The sequence below is a fragment of the Lissotriton vulgaris genome, chromosome 6 (assembly GCF_964263255.1).
Source record: "Lissotriton vulgaris chromosome 6, aLisVul1.2, whole genome shotgun sequence".
Lineage (NCBI taxonomy): Eukaryota > Metazoa > Chordata > Amphibia > Caudata > Salamandridae > Lissotriton > Lissotriton vulgaris.
In genome coordinates this window covers 535458716-535480078 of record NC_141694.1, presented here as the reverse complement: position 1 = coordinate 535480078, position 21363 = coordinate 535458716, and the positions used below count along the sequence as shown (strand labels likewise).

At 51.8% G+C, this 21363-nt stretch overlaps 1 protein-coding gene across 2 annotated transcripts in view; it reads left to right on the top strand.

Moving 5' to 3' along the window:
- The window catches only part of PHIP (PHIP subunit of CUL4-Ring ligase complex), a 2330659-nt gene that overhangs the window by 2150493 nt on the left and 158803 nt on the right, over nucleotides 1-21363 (top strand). For both annotated transcript variants that reach the window (XM_086926531.1, XM_086926532.1), the window contains exon 40: nucleotides 17396-17557. In XM_086926531.1, the coding sequence (XP_086782657.1) occupies nucleotides 17396-17557 (162 nt within the window). The remainder of the gene's footprint in view (nucleotides 1-17395; nucleotides 17558-21363) is intronic.

The window sequence follows — 21363 nt, the reverse complement described above, 5'->3', positions numbered from 1 at the left end:
TCGTCGCTGGACCCAGGATTGGGGCAACAAGTCTTGGCAAATTCAAGCCCACGCGGTGGACTCAAAATGGCGTCTGGAGTGGACCAGGAGGGTCCGGGGTGCTCCTCTTTTGGAAGGGAGCAAGAGCCAGTCTGGAGCAACCAGACCAGCAGCAGTGATGTCGTCGGGCGTCGTTCAGAAGGCCACAAGCCAGCGGGCTAGTAGCCAAACAACGCGATGAGCAGCAAAAAGCAGAAGGGCCCCACGCAGATCGTGGAGATGCTGGGAGGCTGGACTTCGGTCCTGGAGCTGCTCAGGGTCGGGGCTTCTCGGTCCCCAAAGCACTCACCAGAGGATCCCTCGGCGGTCGTGCTGGATAGACGTCGTGCAGTTCTGATGATGGCCAGTCCCTCGAGGTCTCGTCGCACCTACGGTTCTCAGCTTAGCTGTAGAGGTAGGTAGAGGTCAGAGGTGCCAGGGAAGCCGGGTCTCGTCGTGCTGGTCGGTCGGATTCCTGAGGAAGGACGTGCAGCAAACCGCAGAGTTCTTAGATGGTGCCTGCGGATGCAGGGTGACTACTCCTTAGTCACAAGGGAGAAATCTTGAGAAGAGTCGAGAGTTCCTTTCGTCGAAAGTAGTTTCAGGATTCAAAGATGATCTAATTTGGAAGGGTCCCCGCTCCTGCCTTTATCCTAAGGAAAGGGGTGGGTACGCGACTAGGTCCTGCCCTAGGGGTGGGACCAGCCCCTGGTAGGCCCTGGGTACACCTATGCCCTGAGTTACAGGGTCTGATAAGGTGGCCCAGTACCAATTGGTAAATGCACCTAGGGTACATGTTGTAATTTAGAGAGAGAACAGCCAGGCTGTGGGTCTGATTGGCATGCCCACAGCCAGAGAAAGTCGTAAACCAGTGAAACAAAAGCAAAAAATCTGGGTGATCATAGGATTGCAGACCCTACTCTCCTACATCCGGAGGGATGGCTTCTTTGGCCGTTCTGTCCTCCAGGACTTTCTGGTGTAGGAATGTATTGGTTCGCAGACCCACCACCGGGTTTGGTATTGCTGGGGTATCTATTCTAAGGTAAGGAATCTAATACTAACGTGTTTCTTTCAGATGAACAAGTTACTTACCTTCGGTAACGATATATCTGTAAGAAACATTAGTTAGTATTAGATTCCTTACCGACCCACCCATCCTCCCCGTTCTGCGAACTGATACCTAGGGTTAAGGACATCCCTTTCGGGGCCCTAGTTTCAAATGGCACCAGTGTTGGTTCTCACATGGCTCTGCGTGTTCTGGCGCGGAAGAGCTGTGTGCAAAGAACTGACGTCAGCGCGCGTCTATATACTCCAGCAACATCATCACGGCGCACAACGCCAACGACGGACGCGGAGCCGCAGGGGACGCCTGCAGACGACGCCTACCGACGCGCAGGGGTACTGCTACGCAAAAGTTTCCGGATCCAGACTGACGCCTGGGGATATTCTAAGGTAAGGAATCTAATACTAACTAATGTTTCTTACAGATGTATCGTTACCGAAGGTAAGTAACTTGTTCATTTGGTTTACTGTTTAGTCCCTAGCAAAGTGCATTAAGTCGGCCTGGGCCTGTAAATCAAACGCTACCAGTGGGCCTGCAGCACTGATTGTGCCACCCACAAGAGTAGCCCTGAAAAGGTATCTCAGACCAGCCACTGCAGTGTGTCTGCACACTTTTAAACTGCCATGTAGACCTTGCAATTCCCCCACTTGTCAGGCCCTAACCTTCCATTTTCTTACATGTAAGGCACTACTATGGTAGGCCCAAGGTACCCCAGGGTACAGTGCATGTGAAAGGTAGGACATGTACTGGTGTGTGTGATATGTTCTGAAAGTAAAATATGTACATTTTGTTTTTCACTATTGAAAGGCTATCTACCCCATAGGATGGAATGGGAGATTCTTCGTAACATCTTACAAGTATACCTTCCCATTGGGACAAAATAGAGAAATAAAGTTTAGGCTCTCTGAACTCAGAATTTAATAATACATCTTTTAGTAAATATGTTTTTTAAATTGTGTGTTTAAAAATGCCCCTTTTAGAAAGTAGGCGTTTTCTTGTTTAACCATACTGTGTGCCTCTGCCTATTTATGGATTGACTGTCTGGTTTCAGTGTGACAGGGGCTGGGGATTTGCATTCACTGTAGACAGCCACTGGGGTGAGGGGGGGTGTAGGTGTGCCTGGCACTTCCTGGATGACTATGAGCTGAGCTGATTAGGGCTTGGATGCATTTAAAGTAGTGGGAGGAGATTCCCTTGCACCTTATTAGGGCCTGTCTCCTTTTCACAATGCTGTCTCCACCCCCTGTTGTCATACTGCACCAGTGAGGACAGCACTGGTTTCGACGGGGCTCAGAGACCCTTGCACAAACAGATTAAAGACAAAATGGGTATAAGTAGTAGACCTTAAACCCCAGAACTCTAGATCACTTCTGGACTCAAGAGGAACCTTTGCCAAGGAGAAGAGCTGTGGGGAGGAGTACTGCCTCCTTTGCTGTGTGTGGTTGGCCTACAGTTTCTGTTTTTACCAAGGAAAGGACAAAGACTGAAAATTTGATGTGAACCTGCATTAAGAAGAATCTTCAAGGGCCTGAGTATACTAGCCTTCTGTTCTGAAATCTCAGGGACACAAATACTTCACCACCAGCTCCGCTGAACTCTACAGCGGAGAGTTCTTACCTGTCAGGAGGTGCCTATTCCAGTTTTGGGCCTCCAGAGATTATTCCTACTGTTGGGAGCTGGAAGAAACCTAGGAAAAGTAAGAAAACCTGTCTTCAACGCGATCAGTGATGCCACTATGACGCTGTAACCTGCACCAAGGCCAGGGGCAAAGCTCATAAAGTGCATGACGCACCGCCTGACCTGCACTGCAGCTCCTATGCCTGCAGTTATCTGCATTTTTGGACACCATTGCTCACATCGTATCAGTCATCGCCAGCGCCTGCATCCTGATATCGTGGTGCCGATAACTGCCAAGGGTGACTCCACGAACTTGCTGACTTTGCATTGCTATCAGATCTGACACCTCACTGCTGACGCAACTGTCTTCTCCTGTCCTGGATTCAACATGTCATGTCCTTGCGGACACGACCCCTCGCCTCCCCCGTGGCAGCCAGGGAGCCGGCCTCGACCTCAGCACCAACGCCTCTCCTCCATGATGCCTTGCATCGTCATAGACTTTGTTTCCAAGGTACTGTTTGCTTGGGGGTCTGTACTTTGGATTTATTGCGGTCACATCGCAATAGCCTCAGGTGGAGCTGTTTGTTTACTACAACCTTTATTTTTGCAATAACTGTTCTAAAAGTCATATTTTATTACCTGTAAGTCGGAGTTTTGGTCTTGTTGAGTTTAGATAAAAATACTTTAGTTTTCTAAACTGGTGCGGCTTCCATTTGGTGTGTTATCACTGTATTACTCTGTGTTTTCAGTACAAATACTTAACATGTTGCTTTTGGAATTCAGCTACATTATTATTATTATTATTATAATTATTTTAATTTTGTATTTGTTGATCTCAGTTGAGGTCTGGATCAAATAAAGTTTTACTGTGCATTCAGCTACACAGGGTGAAGATTTATGTCTGTGTGACCGTGCTCCGCCGTACTCACGGAAATCCACGTATCACGGCAGAGCTTTTTGGTCACTTCACAGAGCATGACAACACGAACACCTCCCAGCATTTCTATTTGTGTGCAAAATGTAATTCACATCATCAGGATTTAAGCCATGTATGACTTTTAGTCAACAGATGCTGTTTACTGATCCACACAGTGTCTGTTTCTGGTGCTTTGGTTCTTGTCACAAAGCTGTCATGTTCATCATTTGCTAAATTGAATAGGAAGACAATCTGAGACCGTGAAGCAACACTCATGGTAGCGGAAATACGGCAGTGGAAGCCTCCTTCTCGTTCCTGATCGAAATCAAGGAGGATATCTCGCTCTCCTTCTACAGGTCGTTTGAGAGACAGGACTTTAATGAAATAAGTAAGTCCAAGAAGAGCCATAAGAAACATAAACAATCCAAACATGGTTTTCCTGCTTTACAACACTCCCACCATTCGGGGTCACATGAAGCACCTGGAACTTCTAGACAACGTTGTGTTCCTGTTATACCACCTTCTGCATTGTTTCCATTCTATCTTCCAATGGATAAGGTAGCGATGCCAGACCACCTCCAACCACTTAATAAAGCTATTGACTCTATCTTTTGTGCTATTTCTTGATCCGTCTGTTACACTTTCGAGATACAAGGATCTCGGGAGAAATCCATCCTCTTTGCCTGCTGTGCCTCGAAGTTGGGTATCTGAAAGAAACATGTTGGTGATAGATTCCTTACCTTAGAATAACCCCCCAGGTGGCAGACTGGATCCAGAAAGCTTTCATCAGCAGTACCCCTGCGCGTCTGCAGGGTTCGTCGTATGGCTCCGTGTAAGTCGTTGGCGTCTGAGTTGACGTCGCTTGTGCTACTTAGATGCACCCACGGGCGCTGACGTCAGTTCTTTATTTTTCCGTGCCAGCAAGCGCAGATCCTGAGAGAGCGGTACCCCTAGTCCATTTTTGACTGACTTTTTTTGGGGCTTTTGTCTCTGTTTATCTGAAAGAGACACATTAGTGATAGATTCCTTACCTTAGAATATCCCCAGGCGTCAGACTGGATCCGGAAACTTTTGCGTAGCAGTACCCTTGCGCGTCAGTAGGCGTCGTCTGTGGCTCCGCGTCCGTCGGCGTCGTGGGTGCCGTGATGACGTCGTCGGAGTACTTAGACGCCACCTCCGCGTGCTGACGTCAACTCTTCTTTTTTCCGCGCCAGCCAGTGCAGATCTGGAAAGAGCAGTTACCCAAAGTCACTTTTTGACTAACTTTTTGATCTCTTTTGATCATTCTTCAAAGTCTAACGACTCCGATCGGTGCTGCAGGGATGCCCGGTTCTAAACACTGTGAGGAGTGCGACCGCACGATGTCGGTCACGGACCCCCACCACCTGTGTTTGACCTGTTTAGGCGTCGACCACGACGACAAGGCCTGCTCCAACTGCAAGGCCCTATCTTCGAAAGCCAGGCGGGAGCGGTCCCGCAAGGGACTCGAACTCCGGCAGTCAGCCCCGCGCCGCGTGAGGTCCCTGTCCCCGTCTCACGGGAGGTCGAGGATAAGGTCGCGGGGACGGAGCCACCACAGCTCCGGGAGTCGGCACCACTCCTCCGGGTCGAAGTCGTCGTCCGGTAAGAAGCACAAGAAGCACAAGAAGTCGAAGAGACGTCATCGCTCTTCTGACTCCCCCTGACGCGCACGCGATGCGGCCGGGGGTTCGAGTGACACCGCCCACGCGGCTCCTTCGGAGTCGCGGGCGTCTCGTCCCGCCCCACACCCTCCGGTCCCTGGGCTGGACGCAACGCCGGAGGAGATTGAGCGCTTCCTCATGGCCATGAGGTCTCTTTCTCCTCCGACGGGCTCCGCGGCGCCTTCGGGCCCAGCGGACCCGTCTAGGGGCCCTAGCGGGTCGGGGGCTTCGACCCAGATGCCCTCGGGTGCTTCGGCCCCGACGCCGCCGGCGCCTTTGGGCCCGGCGCCGCAGGGCCCCACAATCCCGACACCGCCGGCGCCTTCGGGCCCGGCGCCGCAAGGCCCAGGGGCTCTGGCGCCGCCGGCGCCTTCGGGCCCGGTGCCGCGGGATGCCGCTGGACCTTCCTCGGGCTCTGGATCGTCACCGGTGGACCTTACGACCCCCCCGGCGTCGGTCCGTCAGGTGTCACCTCCGGCGCCGTCTTCGGGCGGCGCCGCCCCCGATACCTCCTTTGCTTCCGTTCCGACGTCGGAGCGGCGCCCCTGGGCGCCGGTTCCGACGTCGGAGCGGCGCCCCTGGGCGCCGGTTCCGACGCCGTTTGGAGATTTCCACTTCTACGAACCGAACCCATTGAATTACAACCCTGAGTCTCAGGAGATGGGTGAAGAGGAGGATTGGGAGGGGTCTGAGGACCCTCTGACCAGGGAGTGTCAGTCTCAAGAGGACTGGGCAGGAGACCTTGGGGAGGCCAGACACTGGTTTTGTCTCTCCTCCTACCGTGGCTTCGGAGGAGGGGGCTACCTATGGTGTGGTGTTGACGAGGGCTGCCAAGGCCTTGGGCCTTGAGCTCCCCGTCGCGGTCGTGAGGACTAACCTCCTCACAGAGGTCCTTAAACCGCAGTCATGCTCGGCTGAGCCTCTGCTGCCCTTTAATGAGGCCTTGACCGACGTTCTTTTGGGCACTTGGTCCAGGCCCGCTACGGGTTCGCCCGTAGATAGGAACGTGGCCAGACGTCACCGCCCGGCTCCGGGCGACCCATGTTTCCTGTCCTCCCACCCCACCCCCGAGAGTATGGTCATCCAGGCCTCTAATTCCCAGACCGCATATGAGAATTATGGTAAAAAGATTTTCTCCTCCCTTAGTTTAGGACTGCGGTCTACCAACACCGCATGCCTCTCGGGCCGCTACACCCACTCTCTGTGGGAGACGGTGGCGGAGTGCTGCCAGAGTGCCCGTTGGAGGTACGGGCCGAACTCGGCCAAGCCCTTGTGGAGGGCCGAGATGCAACCAAGTATTCGATCAGGTGTGGACTGGATACCACCGACTCGCTAGGCAGAGCGATGGCTACGACGGTGGCGGGGAGACGCCACGCCTGGCTGAGATCCGCCAATTTTTCGGCAGATGTCCAGAACACACTGATGGACATGCCGTTCGATGGCCGTCGCCTCTTTGGCGACAAGGCAGACCATGCGCTTGAGCACTTTAAGGACTCCAGGGCTACGGCCAAGTCCTTGGGCCTCTCGGCCCTGCGCCAGCAAACGGGTGCCTTTCGCGGCCAAGGAAGGGGTGTCCCCACACGTGCCGCCAGCCACTCGCCGCAGACTACCATCCAGCGTGGCGGCGGCCGTGGAAACCGCCGTGGAGGCGGTCGGGGAAACCGGCGAGGTCAGTCCACACCTTCCCCCGCAGCATCCGCCTCTAAACCCTCCTAGTCCCTGCATTTCGGCCCATGTGACGCCAGTGGGAGGCAGGGTTCGCCATCACCACTCTCACTGACGCACTGTCACTTCGGACAGGTGGGTGCTGCAGATCGTCCGGAGGGGTTACTCCCTCCCCTTCGAGACGACTCCTCAAGCCATGCCACCGCAACACCATCGCGTATCGGGGGATCACTTGCGGCTCCTGCAGGAGGAAGTTTCGGCCCTCTTGGCCAAGGGGGCCATCGAGCGCGTTCCTGGGCCAGAAGTAGGACGTGGTTGCTACTCTCACTACTTTCTGGTACCCAAGAAGGGCAAAGAGGGATTACGCCCTATCTTGGATCTGAGGAACGTCAACGGCTTCCTCCGGAAGGAGAAGTTCAAAATGCTGACTCTGGCTCAGGTCTTAGCTGCCCTAGACCCAGGAAACTGGATGGTAGCGTTGGACTTGCAGGACGCGTATTTCCACATCCCGGTCCTGCCGGCCCATCGGCGTTACCTGCGGTTCACGGTAGGCCACAAGCACTTTCAATTTACCGTGCTCCCCTTCGGCCTTACCAGCGCCCCAAGGGGGTTCACGAAGGTGACGGCGGTGGTCGCAGCTCATCTGCGCAGGTTGGGGGTCTCAGTCTTCCCCTACCTCGACGACTGGTTGTTGAAGGCGGGCTCGCCCCAGACAGTCGTCAGCCACCTCCAGAGTACGGTGGATCTCCTGCACCAGCTGGGGTTCTCCATCAATGTGCCGAAGTCACACCTGTGTCCCTCTCAGAAGCTCCTTTTCATCGGAGCGGTTCTCGACTCGGCGCAGTTTCGGGTTTACCCGCCTGAACAGCGGGTTCGGGATATACAGGCTCTGATTCCAATCTTCCGGCCTTTATCCCAGGTTTCGGTCAGGTTGACGCTGCGGCTTCTGGCGCTGATGGCCTCCTGCATCCTTCTGGTGCATTACGCACGGTGGCGGATGCGGGCTCTGCAGTGGGACCTGAAGTTTGTGGGCCCAGCATCAGGGCAACCTGTCCGACCATGTCCTGATCTCGGAAGACACTGCGATACAGCTGCAGTGGTGGCTAACGGACCGCGATTGGGTCAACGGCATATCCCTCTCCCTTCCCCAACCGGAGCACGTAGTGGCTGGGGAGGCCACATGGGAGAGGCGGAGATCAGAGGCCTCTGGTCTCCGGCGGAGTCCCGGCTCCATATCAACCTTTTGGAGCTGCGGGCGATTCGTCTAGCACTGAAGGCATTCCTCCCATCTATCCGAGGGAGTGTAGTGCAGGTGTTCATGGACAACACCACCGCCATGTGGTACTGCAACAAACAAGGCGGGGGTGGGGTTGTGGACCCTTTGCCAGGAGGCTCTGCGCCTCTGGCAATGGCTGGAACATCAGGGCGTGACTCTGATGGTTCAACACCTGGCAGGTTCTCTGAACGCCAGGGCGAACGAACTCAGCCGCCGGTGCATGATGGATCACAAATGGTGTCTGAACTCGGACGTGACGCAAGGTCTCTTTCTGCATTGGGTTGAGCCTTGGTTAGATCTATTCGCCACCGAAGAGAACGCGCAATGTCATCAGTTCAGCGTGTTGAATTTCCAAGGCGGCACTCGCTCGGAGATGCTTTTCGTCGCGAGTGGAGTTGCGGTCTTTTGTACGCCTTTCCGCCTATACCACTTCTGCCCAGAGTGCTGAAGAAGATCAAGCGCGACCGGGCACAATTCATCCTTGTGGCTCCGGACTGGGCACGAAGGTACTGGTATCCCGAGCTACTCAGTATGTCAGTCGATCCCCCGGTTCGTCTGCCTCTTTGGGAGGACCTTCTGTTGCAGCAGCAGGGGACGGTCTTCCACCCGAACCTGCCCAGTCTCCACCTCCATGCTTGGAGATTGAGCGGCGACAGTTGAGGCCATGTGACTTGCCTCCTGAAGTCTGTAACATCATTCTGGCAGCCAGGCGTCCCTCCACAAAGTGGGTATACGCCGGCAGGGTGGAATAGATTTGTGGCATGGTGCACAGCAAAGGCTGTGGATCCCCTTAATGCCCCTCTTTCTGAGGTTCTCCACTTTCTTCTCTCTCTTGCCCAGCAGGGCTTTGCTCTGGGCACTGTCAAGGGCTATCTCTCGGCTCTTTCAGCCTTTCTGAGGCTGCCTGATCAACCTTCTTTGTTCCAGTCCCCCATCGTTAATCGATTCCTGAATGGCATCACTCATACGTTTCCTCCTGTTCCCTTTGTGATGCCCAGTGGGACTTGAACCTGGTTCTTACGTTTCTGATGTGTGCTCCCTTTGAGCCACTTCATAACTGTCCTCTACATCTTCTGACTCTTAAAACTGCATTCCTGGTTGCCATCACCTCTGCCAGGAGAGTGAGTGAGCTCCAGGCTCTAACTTCGAAACCTCCTTTACTCTCTGTCCATCCGGACAAGGTTTTTCTGAAGACTCGTCCTTCTTTCCTGCACAAGGTGGTTACAGCCTTTCATATCGGGCAGTCCATCACCTTGCCCACCTTCTTTCCGCCTCTGCATCCCTCGAAAGAGGAAGAGAGGCTCCATCTGGACCCAAAACGTGCGCTCTCCTTCTAGCTAGACCGCACAAGCCAGTTCCGGGTGGACAAGCATCTCTTTGTTGGTTACGTGGGCGCTAAGAAGGGACGGGTGGTGCACAAGCGAACCATCTCTCGATGGGTCATTTTGTGCATCAAGGTTTGCTACTCCTTGGCGAAAAAGGAGCCTCCTGTGGGGCTACGCGCCCATTCCACTCGGCCATGGCAGTTACTACTGTCCTCGGTCGGGGAGTGCCCTTGCAGGACATCTGTCAGGCAGCTACGTGTGCCTCGCTGCACACGTCTGCTTAGCACTACTACCTGGACAGCCAAGTCCAGAGAGATGGCTTTTTTGGCCGTTCCGTTCTCCAGGACTTTCCGTGTGATCTTGGTTCGCAGACCCACTACCAGGGTTGGTATTGCTGGGGTATCTATTCTAAGGTAAGGAATCTAACACTAACTTGTTTCTTTCAGATGCACAAGTTACTTACCTTCGGTAACGATATATCTGTAAGAAACAGTAGTTAGTGTTAGATTCTTTACCGCCCCACCTATCCTCCCCGTTCTGCGAACCGATATCTAGTGTTAAGGACATCCCTTTCAGGGCCCAAGTTTTATGGCACCAGTGTCGGTTTCTATCTTGGCTCTGCATTCATGGCGCGGAAAGCTATGTACAGAACTGATGCCAGCGTGCGAGGACAGGGTCTAAGTACTACGTCATCCCGGCGATCACGACGCCGACGATGGACGGGGAGCCGCAGACGACGCCTACCGACACGCAAGGGTACTGCTGACGAAAACATTCCAGATCCAGCCTGACCCCTGTGGATATTCGAAGATAAGGATTCTAACACCAACTACCGTTTCTTACAGATATATTGTTACCGAAGGTAAGTAACTTGTGTGTCAATACTCAACGAAAAAAGGCACCATCCAGCGATCGACTGCTTTGCCGCCGCTTCCTGCCGGAGACCGAGCCCAGAGCCTGACAAGAACCAGACTCCCAGACATCTAACAGCCCGATCCACAGTCCCTGCAAAGTTGAGACCAGTGGAGGCGACCTGAGACGTGGGACGGGACCTCTTGGAAAGTCCACGAGAAGCTGACTGCACAGCACCTGAGGCACCCTCACCGCTGTGCTTGGGGTCTTAAGAAGCCCCACCACCGAGCTACATTTGCACCAAGGACCAGCCCTCCAACTCTCAGGAGATCTGCGTGGGGCCCTTTTGCTTTGTTCCACTCGACGCGCCTTCCCGGTTACTAGTCCGTTGGCTAGTGGCCATTTTGGCGACCAAACAACAACTTTCCACCGCTGGTCTGGTTGCTCCAGACTGGCCCTTGCTGCTCCTAAAAGCAGCAACCCCTCTGACCTTGCTGGTTAGAGTGAGAAGCCTTCTTTGTTTCAATGCGTGGCTTGCATTAGCCAAGGCCTGTTTGCTCCGATCAAGAAGCCGACACCGCCATCAACTAGAGCCTACGTGGGACACTTCGTGAGTGACTCCTGGTCGTCGTCATCGTCGCCGGGTCCACGTGGCTGAAGAGACAAGCTTCACGACATCACCTGTTTGCACCCGACAACGCCTGGTTCCTTCCTGATTCCACGCCGGTCACTGGCTAGTGACTTTGAACATTGTCCCATCTGCTTTCAGGTCTTCAACACTTCTGATCCACCCTTGGATCCACCGGAACTCTTCACATCAGGTCGCCTGCAGCATCAACACTCCAAGGCTCCATCTGAAGTCCTGCAGAATCCCGACACACTTTGACTCCACTGCACCCGCTTCCTGTGGGTGAGGTAACGCTGGCACTCCGGTACCCCTGAGTAGTTTAACTCTCCTAGTGTCCAGATTCCAAAGGGTTAAGTTCTAGACTGACCGGAAGACTTCCTACCTTTACCTTTAAAAGTTTTACGCATCCATTGATTCCAATGTGAACTGCTTCTAACTTTGCGCACTGCAAACCAGATCCAGTGGGCCTCCTAGTTCCTAACCTTCGCTAGTACAGCGTAGCCCCAGCGATTCATAAGGCCCTAGGCCTTACTTCCTTTCGACTCGTGGTACTTATACCACTTCTTTAGTATATGGTTTTAGGGGCCACCAGGGCCTATCCATACTAGTGCAATTTTTGTGTACTTATCAATTGAATTGTTTTAAGGTGTTTGCTTCTGTGCTCATAAAGAGTTCAGGGGACTATTTGTAGTAATAAATACATATATATTTTGAATATATATCCTGTGTGGTGTCCTTTCACTTGGTGTTCAAGGGGTTACATATGGTAATACAGCCGGCTTCACATGCCAAAAGAGTTTAGCCTAAGACTGCTTTGTCCACGCTACCACTAGGATAGCTGGTCTATAAGGTTGACTTATAACCAATCACCATAAGGGCTGTTTGGACTGATACAAGGTGATCACTAGAACTAGTGATTCAAAAAAGGGGGTGGTGATGGACAGAGTATCTGAATTAAACAGAACACTCGTACCCAGTCAACAGATCAGGGCTTGAGCCATCACCGTTTTTTAGCTCACTGAACCATCCCAGCTCAGAACCTGGCTACATGCAAATTAGTCTGTCCCTGGCCCAGTGCATCATGGGAACAGGGCAGACCAAACTACCAAGCCAATTCTTTTACTGGAAAGGAAACAAGCTTCCGGGGACCGGTTTCTGGCATTACAGCCGTCTTCGGCCCGGCTTGCACGGCCACGAGCGAGGCCACGCCCCTTTTTAGGCCACGCCCACTCTCCGCGCATATAAACACTCGCTGATTACAAGCGACGTCTTTAGACAGACTACCTCCTGAGGCGGAAAGCCGGGAGCTTTACTTGCACACTCTTGCTCATTTTTAAAAATAACTTGATTGTTACTAATAATTTGCTGTTTTAACTTACCAGCCATTGTGAGCACTTTGAGAGCACTGCTCCACTCTGACTAGGCGCGCACAGCGGACCTTAGCGCTGCCGCGCTGCCTACTACAATCGCCATTCCCGGCCACGAGAGAGGCCACGCCCCTATTTAGGCCACGCCTTCCCATTTCTCACCGCCCGGCATAAATATGTGTATTCACCGGAAGCGCAGCGGACGAGCGCAGCGGGAGCGCCGTCTGCACACCGATGGCGCGCCTAAGGCAAGCCCGTCTGCGCCCGTCCGCGCCAGGACGGGCCTTAGGGCTCGGCATGCTGAAACTTTCATCACATACTCAGCCCAATCCCTTAGGGACTTACAATATTCCGCCTCCACGCCCTCTCCTACTGCCATTCGACGTATATCTGCTGTTGGCATCTCGCGTCCCGACCAACCTCATCTAGGCGGACACTCACCCTTAGTCACACCTACTGGGAACTCTACGTCGATCAGGGTATTATACCTAAACACCCGTTCGCTGGTGAAACACGCCGAGGACATCTTTATCTTGCTGTCCAACTCCGACCCTGATATGCTCCTGCTCACAGAAACTTGGCTAACCTCAGAGTCCCTTCCAGATATACTGGCAGCCCTCCCCCCTGATTACTACATTCTCCACGCCGACCGCCCTGATGACCGGCCTGGGGGTGGGGTGGCAGCCATTATATCTAAACGCCTGCCTTCTATCTCCTCTAACTCCCTTACCCTACCTGAGGTTGAGAACTTACTCTTCAGTGTACAAACCAACATCGCCCCCTTACCCTTCTCCTCCTATACCGACCTCCTTACTCCATGCTCTCTTTTCCCTCCACTCTGAGTGAACAACTGTCCACCCTGTTAACAGTGCACTCCGGCTTCGCCATCTTTGGTGATCTAAACTATTGGTTTAACGACACCAACGCTGGCTCTCACGCCACTGAGCTTTTCGAGACTCTTGAAAACCTGAACCTTACCCAGCATGTCTCTCAACCCACCCATATTAAGGGACATATTCTGGACCAGATCTGGTCCTGTAACCTGGCCTTGTCCTTACCGGACATTCTTCCCTGTGCCTGGTCTGACCACCACTTGGTGGACACCACCATCACAGTCGCCGGCCAGATCCTCACCCCTCTAATGGCCGGGGGCCAGTCACGGAAATGGAATACTTACAATGCCCAGGGCTTTCTCACTGCCCTCGCTGACTCCTGCCCAGGCTCTCACCCCTCCAGCGACATCGACAAACTAGAACAAGACATAGGCTCCTGGTTAGAGTCAGCCAGCGACCAGTTCGCTCCCCTAGTTACTTTTCCTCGTACTAGGCATCGGAACTCCCACAGGTGGTTCTCAGACAACCTCAAGGCTCTTAAACTAAAAACGCGCCAGTCAGAACGCACCTGGAGACGTGACTATTCCGACTCAGCCAGACAGACCTATCTGGCCACACGTAATGACTATAAATCTGCCATTAGGTCAGCCAAAACGGAACACTTCTCCCATAGGATCGCATCGGCAGCAGACAAATCCAAGGAGGTGTTCAAAGTCCTGAACGAGCTAACCACAGACGATAGAACCCTCCCAGCTCAGACTCCTACTCAGGACGCCTGTGACACCCTGAACTCTTTCTTTCTGGATAAAGTCATAAAAATCAAAGAATCTATTCCTCTCCCTTCCCAGTCCTCCCCCCTGGATCTTTCCTCTCATAACATTTTGACTATCACCACCTTTCCCTCTCTGGATACTACCTCCCTAGCGAAACTTGCCATCCGTGTGAAATCTGACTCCCCCAATGACTGTTGTCCACCCTCTGTCTTGCAGAGCATTTGCCTTAATCTGCCAGACTGCATCTTACATCTACTCAACAGATCGCTCAGCAGTGGCTATTTTCCCACATCCTTCAAGGAGGCCATTCTAGTCCCTCTCCTTAAGAAACCAGGTGCCGACCCTGCAGAGCCATCAAATTATCGCCCCATCTCCCTCCTCCCCTACTTCTCTAAAATCTTAGAAGCCCATGTCACCCGCTGCCTGTCAAACTTCATTGAATCCTCCCGCCATCTTGAGCCTAATCAGGCTGGATTCCGACCTGCCCACTCTACAGAGGCTGTCATTCTGGCAGCCCTTGATACACTTAGGAGCAATGCGGACGCTGGGAGCCCTCAAGCCCTCGTCCTACTGGATTTGTCTGCCGCGTTTGACACGGTGGACCATAACATCCTTCTCCACCGTGTCCAGCAGGCTGGCATCCAGGGCTCTGCTCTTGAGTGGGTTAGGCCCTTCCTCACTGGAAGAACACAGGCGGTCCGTCTGGGCCCCTACACGGCCAAAAAATCCCCCACGTCCTGCGGGGTCCCTCAGGGCTCCTCCCTTTCTCCGCTTCTATTTAATTTATACCTCCGTCCATTGATTCAATCCCTTCTCAAATGGGACATCACAGTTTATAATTACGCCGACGACTTACAACTCATTTTTTCACTTAACTCCCCACTGGCTATCAACACGTTCCACGCAGTTATGATTCACATCCAACTCTGGATGGATCAGAATCAATTAAAACTGAACCCCGGCAAAACCGAGCTCCTTCTCCCTGGCCTCAGCCACGCCCACTGTGGCCCCCAGTTCTGGCCCTCGGAGCTTGGCTCCCCCCCCTCCCCCCCCCCCCACCCCCACCCCAGCTAAAACTATAAAAAGTCTGGGCGTAATCATAGACGTTGAACTTTCCCTCAAAGCCCAAGTTGGAGCGGTAATCTCATCATGCATGTTCCAACTTCGGAGGATTCGTAAAGTCCGTCACCTTCTCCCCCCCCATGGCACTTACCCAAACTGTCACCTCACTCGTGCTCTCCCGTCTTGATTTCTCCAACTCCATTTATCACGGTCTCCCGCAATTTCTGTTAAACCGTCTCCAAGTCGTCCAAAATCAGGCTGCTCGCCTGATCCCTGGAACCCCCAGATGGCAATCTGCCAAGCCTCTACTTCATAGCCTCTACTTCATAGCCTCCAAGGGGGTGGTGATGGACAGAGTATCTAATTTGCATGTAGCCAGGTTCTGAGCTGGGATGGTGCAGTGAGCTAAAAAACGGTGATGGATCAAGCCCTGATCTTTTGACTGGGTACGAGTGTTCTGTTTAATTCAGATACTCTGTCCATCACCACCCCCTTTTCTGAATCGTTTTGTCCACCACAAGCGTGGAAGGGTATGCTCAGACATGAGTCCCTTGCTCACTGCACCATCAGGATTCAAGCAAGCCGGGCCGAAGACGGCTGTAATGCCAGAAACCGGTCCCCGGAAGCTTGTTTCCTTTCCAGTAAAAGAATTGGCTTGGTAGTTTGGTCTGCCCTGTTCCCATGATGCACTGGGCCAGGGACAGACTAATTTGCATGTAACCAGGTTCTGAGCTGGGCTGGTGCAGTGAGCTAAAAAACAGTAATGAATCAAGCCCTGATCTTTTTACTGGGTACGAGTGTTCTTTTTAATTCAGATACTCTGTCCATCACCACCCCCTTTTCTGAATCGTTTTGTCCACCACAAGCGTGGAAGGGTATGCTCAGACATGAGTCCCTTGCTCACTGCACCATCAGGATTCAAGCAAGCCGGGCCGAAGACGGCTGTAATGCCAGAAACCGGTCCCCGGAAGCTTGTTTCCTTTCCAGTAAAAGAATTGGCTTGGTAGTTTGGTCTGCCCTGTTCCCATGATGCACTGGGCCAGGGACAGACTAATTTGCATGTAGCCAGGTTCTGAGCTGGGATGGTGCAGTGAGCTAAAAAACGGTGATGGATCAAGCCCTGATCTTTTGACTGGGTACGAGTGTTCTGTTTAATTCAGATACTCTGTCCATCACCACCCCCTTTTCTTAATCACTAGAACTAGTGAACATCATATATCAGGCCAACTTCTCACACAATCATCATCCTGGCCCACTCCATAGCAGGGGATTCAGAGCGTGGTCAAGAGACTCAGCGACCGGATTCCTGCACTTTAGACGCGTCCACCGTTCAGGCTCAAATCCCAGTCTCCAAGTCAACAAACCACAGCTTTATAGTCTCAAAACACACTAGAAGGTTCTGAGAGACCTTCCTCTATGCCGAGAAAACTTACTGGAATTGGCCACTTTCCATGCAAGCATTCCAAAGGCAAAGGAGTTCTCACGTTTCTTCTGCATTCTTATGTGTGCCAGCCTTTATCTTAACGAATCTTATGAAAGTCTCTTGCAGTACAGTCAACAAAACAACCTTGAACGTAAAAAACCTAAACAACTTGAGTAATCGGGGGACCTGCCTGTGTGTGCAAAAAGCTCATGCAAGATGGTCAGAATTTAATATGACATGAGGGCATGTCAAAGCCAATAATAAGAACTTCATAATACTTCCCAATGTACAACACAGTGCACATTTGTGCAACACTACCTATAACATCACACACTTCATCTCCCAATGTACAATATAATGCACATTTGAGCACTACTGCTCAAATGTGCATTAACACAGCACTTCACGACCAAGAAGTACATTCCACACCTCTCCATGCTTCCAAATGCACATCCCATACGTTCTGTTCCTGGGAAGGCTGTTCTACTCTGAAAGCTCTTGTGCTTTAAAACTACAAGATTACACAAAATACATCTTCAAGGAAAAAAGCACATGCGGGGAAAAATGATGTTGTACATTCAGGCTAGGATAAAGAAAAACAGTAAAAGACAATTAAAATCATGGTAGTCAAAGGTCATCACGTGGTTTCAAAATATAGGAGTGCCTCTAGCACTACAAGTGCCTAAATTGAGCCAGTGCCCCCTACCAGCTCGGGAAAGCTAGGAAAAAGTTCACTAATCCAGTCTTACTCCTTGAGATATTCAACAAGTGAGGATTCCTCCGGTGTATATCTACCAGAAAGTTGACTACCAAAGGTAAGTAATGTTTTCTTCAGTTTGTCAGTTTTGTCCTCTAGTAGGCATATCTTACATGTATATCATATGTTTTGTTCTAGTGCTGGAAAGTTCTTTTAAACAGTTCAAGAACATAAGAGTGCCAAGTAACCCCATCCCAGGAATCTCTACCTTAAGCACCAGAAATAATGTATCTCGAGAGAATCCAGTGAAAGAAAAGCAAATCAAACATAAAGTGAAGATGTGTTTAAGCAATAAGCAAGGTAAGGTCATTTTTCTTTTCAAAGAAGTATAAAAACAATTGACAGATATGTGGCAGATATGTCACTGTATCTTTTCTGGGCCTTTTGCCATTAGGAGAAGGGAGCAAAGTGTGTTTCCCTCCAAAAAGTGCCATGTTTCATCCCAGAGCACTTACAAGTCGAAGAAAATTACTATCACTACTCAAGGAGAAAGAAACACAAGAACCATGACTACGCTTCGTTCTCTTGGTTAAAAACAAAAATCTGTATAGAACTAGTATGGAGTTTTTGGATTGGGTTGGAAAAATTGCAGCCTAAGCCTGAGGTGACATTTCCCATCCCGGCTTGAATGAGGCCCATGTGGAACTTTTTAGTGCCTTTATACTTCCTACATTTGCTTCCTGTGGAGCAATCACTGCTCTACCTCAAAGGCTCCTCTGTGCCTCTGTGTGCTCACACTGAGAGCATCATTCATCGTTCCCTGGTCTCGTTATGCATCCTCTTTTTCATCTCCTAGCTCGAGTTCAACCTTGGCACTAGCTGACTTTGGGTGGTCTTTTACCTCAAGGGATGCTGCACTAATTGGGGCATGCTGCTATGTATTGCATTAAAGTAGGGTCTGCAGCTACTGCAGTCATCTAGCATTGAAAAAGTAGCAGTGTTAGATTTGGCATGGTTTCCCCTTACTTTTTGCCTCTACCTCTATTATTTTTGATGCTGTGCTGGATTTTGTTTTTGCTGGCCTAGATGCTTTGGGCACTTTGCCTCTGCTGATCAGTGTCAACGTGCAAGTGCTCCCTGTGTAAATTGGTATTACAGTTGATTCTCCCTGATTGGCATATTTGGTTTACTGTTTAGTCCCTAGCAAAGTGCATTAAGTCGGCCTGGGCCTGTAAATCAAACGTTACCAGTGGGCCTGCAGCACTGATTGTGCCACCCACAAGAGTAGCCCTGAAAAGGTATCTCAGACCAGCCACTGCAGTGTGTCTGCACACTTTTAAACTGCCATGTAGACCTTGCAATTCCCCCACTTGTCAGGCCCTAACCTTCCATTTTCTTACATGTAAGGCACTACTATGGTAGGCCCAAGGTACCCCAGGGTACAGTGCATGTGAAAGGTAGGACATGTACTGGTGTGTGTGATATGTTCTGAAAGTAAAATATGTACATTTTGTTTTTCACTATTGAAAGGCTATCTACCCCATAGGATGGAATGGGAGATTCTTCGTAATATCTTACAAGTATACCTTCCCATTGGGACAAAATAGAGAAATAAAGTTTAGGCTCTCTGAACTCAGAATTTAATAATACATCTTTTAGTAAATATGTTTTTTAAATTGTGTGTTTAAAAATGCCCCTTTTAGAAAGTAGGCGTTTTCTTGTTGAACCATACTGTGTGCCTCTGCCTATTTATGGATTGACTGTCTGGTTTCAGTGTGACAGGGGCTGGGGATTTGCATTCACTGTAGACAGCCACTGGGGTGAGGGGGGGTTTAGGTGTGCCTGGCACTTCCTGGATGACTATGAGCTGAGCTGATTAGGGCTTGGATGCATTTAAAGTAGTGGGAGGAGATTCCCTTGCACCTTATTAGGGCCTGTCTCCTTTTCACAATGCTGTCTCCACCCCCTGTTGTCATACTGCACCAGTGAGGACAGCACTGGTTTCGACGGGGCTCAGAGACCCTTGCACAAACAGATTAAAGACAAAATGGGTATAAGTAGTAGACCTTAAACCCCAGAACTCTAGATCACTTCTGGACTCAAGAGGAACCTTTGCCAAGGAGAAGAGCTGTGGGGAGGAGTACTGCCTCCTTTGCTGTGTGTGGTTGGCCTACAGTTTCTGTTTTTACCAAGGAAAGGACAAAGACTGGAAATTTGATGTGAACCTGCTTTAAGAAGAATCTTCAAGGGCCTGGGTGTACTAGCCTTCTGTTCTGAAATCTCAGGGACACAAATACTTCACCACCAGCTCCGCTGAACTCTACAGCGGAGAGTTCTTACCTGTCAGGAGGTGCCTATTCCAGTTTTGGGCCTCCAGAGAATATTCCTACTGTTGGGAGCTGGAAGAAACCTAGGAAAAGTAAGAAAACCTGTCTCCAACGCGATCAGTGATGCCACGATGACGCTGTAACCTGCACCAAGGCCAGGGGCAAAGCACATAAAGTGCACGACGCACCGCCTGACCTGCACTGCAGCTCCTATGCCTGCAGTTATCTGCATTTTCCGACACCATTGCTCACATCGTATCAGTCATCGCCAGCGCCTGCATCCTGATATCGTGGTGCCGATAACTGCCAAGGGTGACTCCACGAACTTGCTGACTTTGCATTGCTATCAGATCTGACACCTCACTGCTGACGCAACTGTCTTCTCCTGTCCTGGATTCAACATGTCATGTCCTTGCGGACACGACCCCTCGCCTCCCCCGTGGCAGCCAGGGAGCCGGCCTCGACCTCAGCACCAACGCCTCTCCTCCATGATGCCTTGCATCGTCATAGACTTTGTTTCCAAGGTACTGTTTGCTTGGGGGTCTGTACTTTGGATTTATTGCGGTCACATCGCAATAGCCTCAGGTGGAGCTGTTTGTTTACTACCACCTTTATTTTTGCAATAACTGTTCTAAAAGTCATTTTATTACCTGTAAGTCGTAGTTTTGTCGTTTTGGTCTTGTTGAGTTTAGATAAAAATACTTTAGTTTTCGAAACTGGTGCGGCTTCCATTTGGGGTGTTATCACTGTATTACTCTGTGTTTTCAGTACAAATACTTAACATGTTGCTTTTGGAATTCAGCTACATTATTATTATTATTATTATTATTATTATAATTATTTTAATTTTGTATTTGTTGATCTCAGTTGAGATCTGGATCAAATAAAGTTTTACTGTGCATTCAGCTAAACAGGGTGAAGATTTATGTCTGTGTGACCTTGCTTCGGAGTCGCGGGCGTCTCGTCCCGCCCCACACCCTCCGGTCCCTGGGCTGGACGCGACACCGGAGGAGATTGAGCGCTTCCTCATGGCCATGAGGTCTCTTTCTCCTCCGATGGGCTCCGCGGCGCCTTCGGGCCCAGCAGACCCGTCTAGGGGCCCTAGCGGGTCGGGTGCTTCGGCCCCGACGCCGCCGGCGCCTTTGGGCCCGGCACCGCAGGGCCCCACAATCCCGACACCGCCGGCGCCTTCGGGCCCGGTGCCGCAAGGCCCAGGGGCTCCGGCGCCGCCGGCGCCTTCGGGCCCGGTGCCGCGGGACGTCGCTGGACCTTCCTCGGGCTCTGGATCGTCACCGGTGGACCTTACGACCCCCCCCCGGCGTCGGTCCGTCAGGTGTCACCTCCGGCGCCGTCTTCGGGCGGCGCCGCCCCCGATACCGCCTTTGCTTCGGTTCCGACGTAGGAGGGGCGCCCCTGGGCGCCGCATCCGACCCCGTTTGGAGATTTCCACTTCTACGAACCGAACCCATTGAATTACAACCCTGAGTCTCAGGAGATGGGTGAAGAGGAGGATTGGGAGGGGTCTGAGGACCCTCTGACCAGGGAGTGTCAGTCTCAAGAGGACTGGGCAGGAGACCTTAGAGAGGCCAGTGGCCTGGACACCTCTCCAGACGCTGGTTTTGTCTCTCCTCCTACCGTGGCTTCGGAGGAGGGGGCTACCTATGGTGTGGTGTTGACGAGGGCTGCCAAGGCCTTGGGCCTTGAGCTCCCCGTCGCGGTCGTGAGGACTAACCTCCTCACAGAGGTCCTTAAACCGCAGTCCTGCTCGGCTGAGCCTCTGCTGCCCTTTAATGAGGCCTTGACCGACGTTCTTTTGGGCACTTGGTCCAGGCCCGCTAC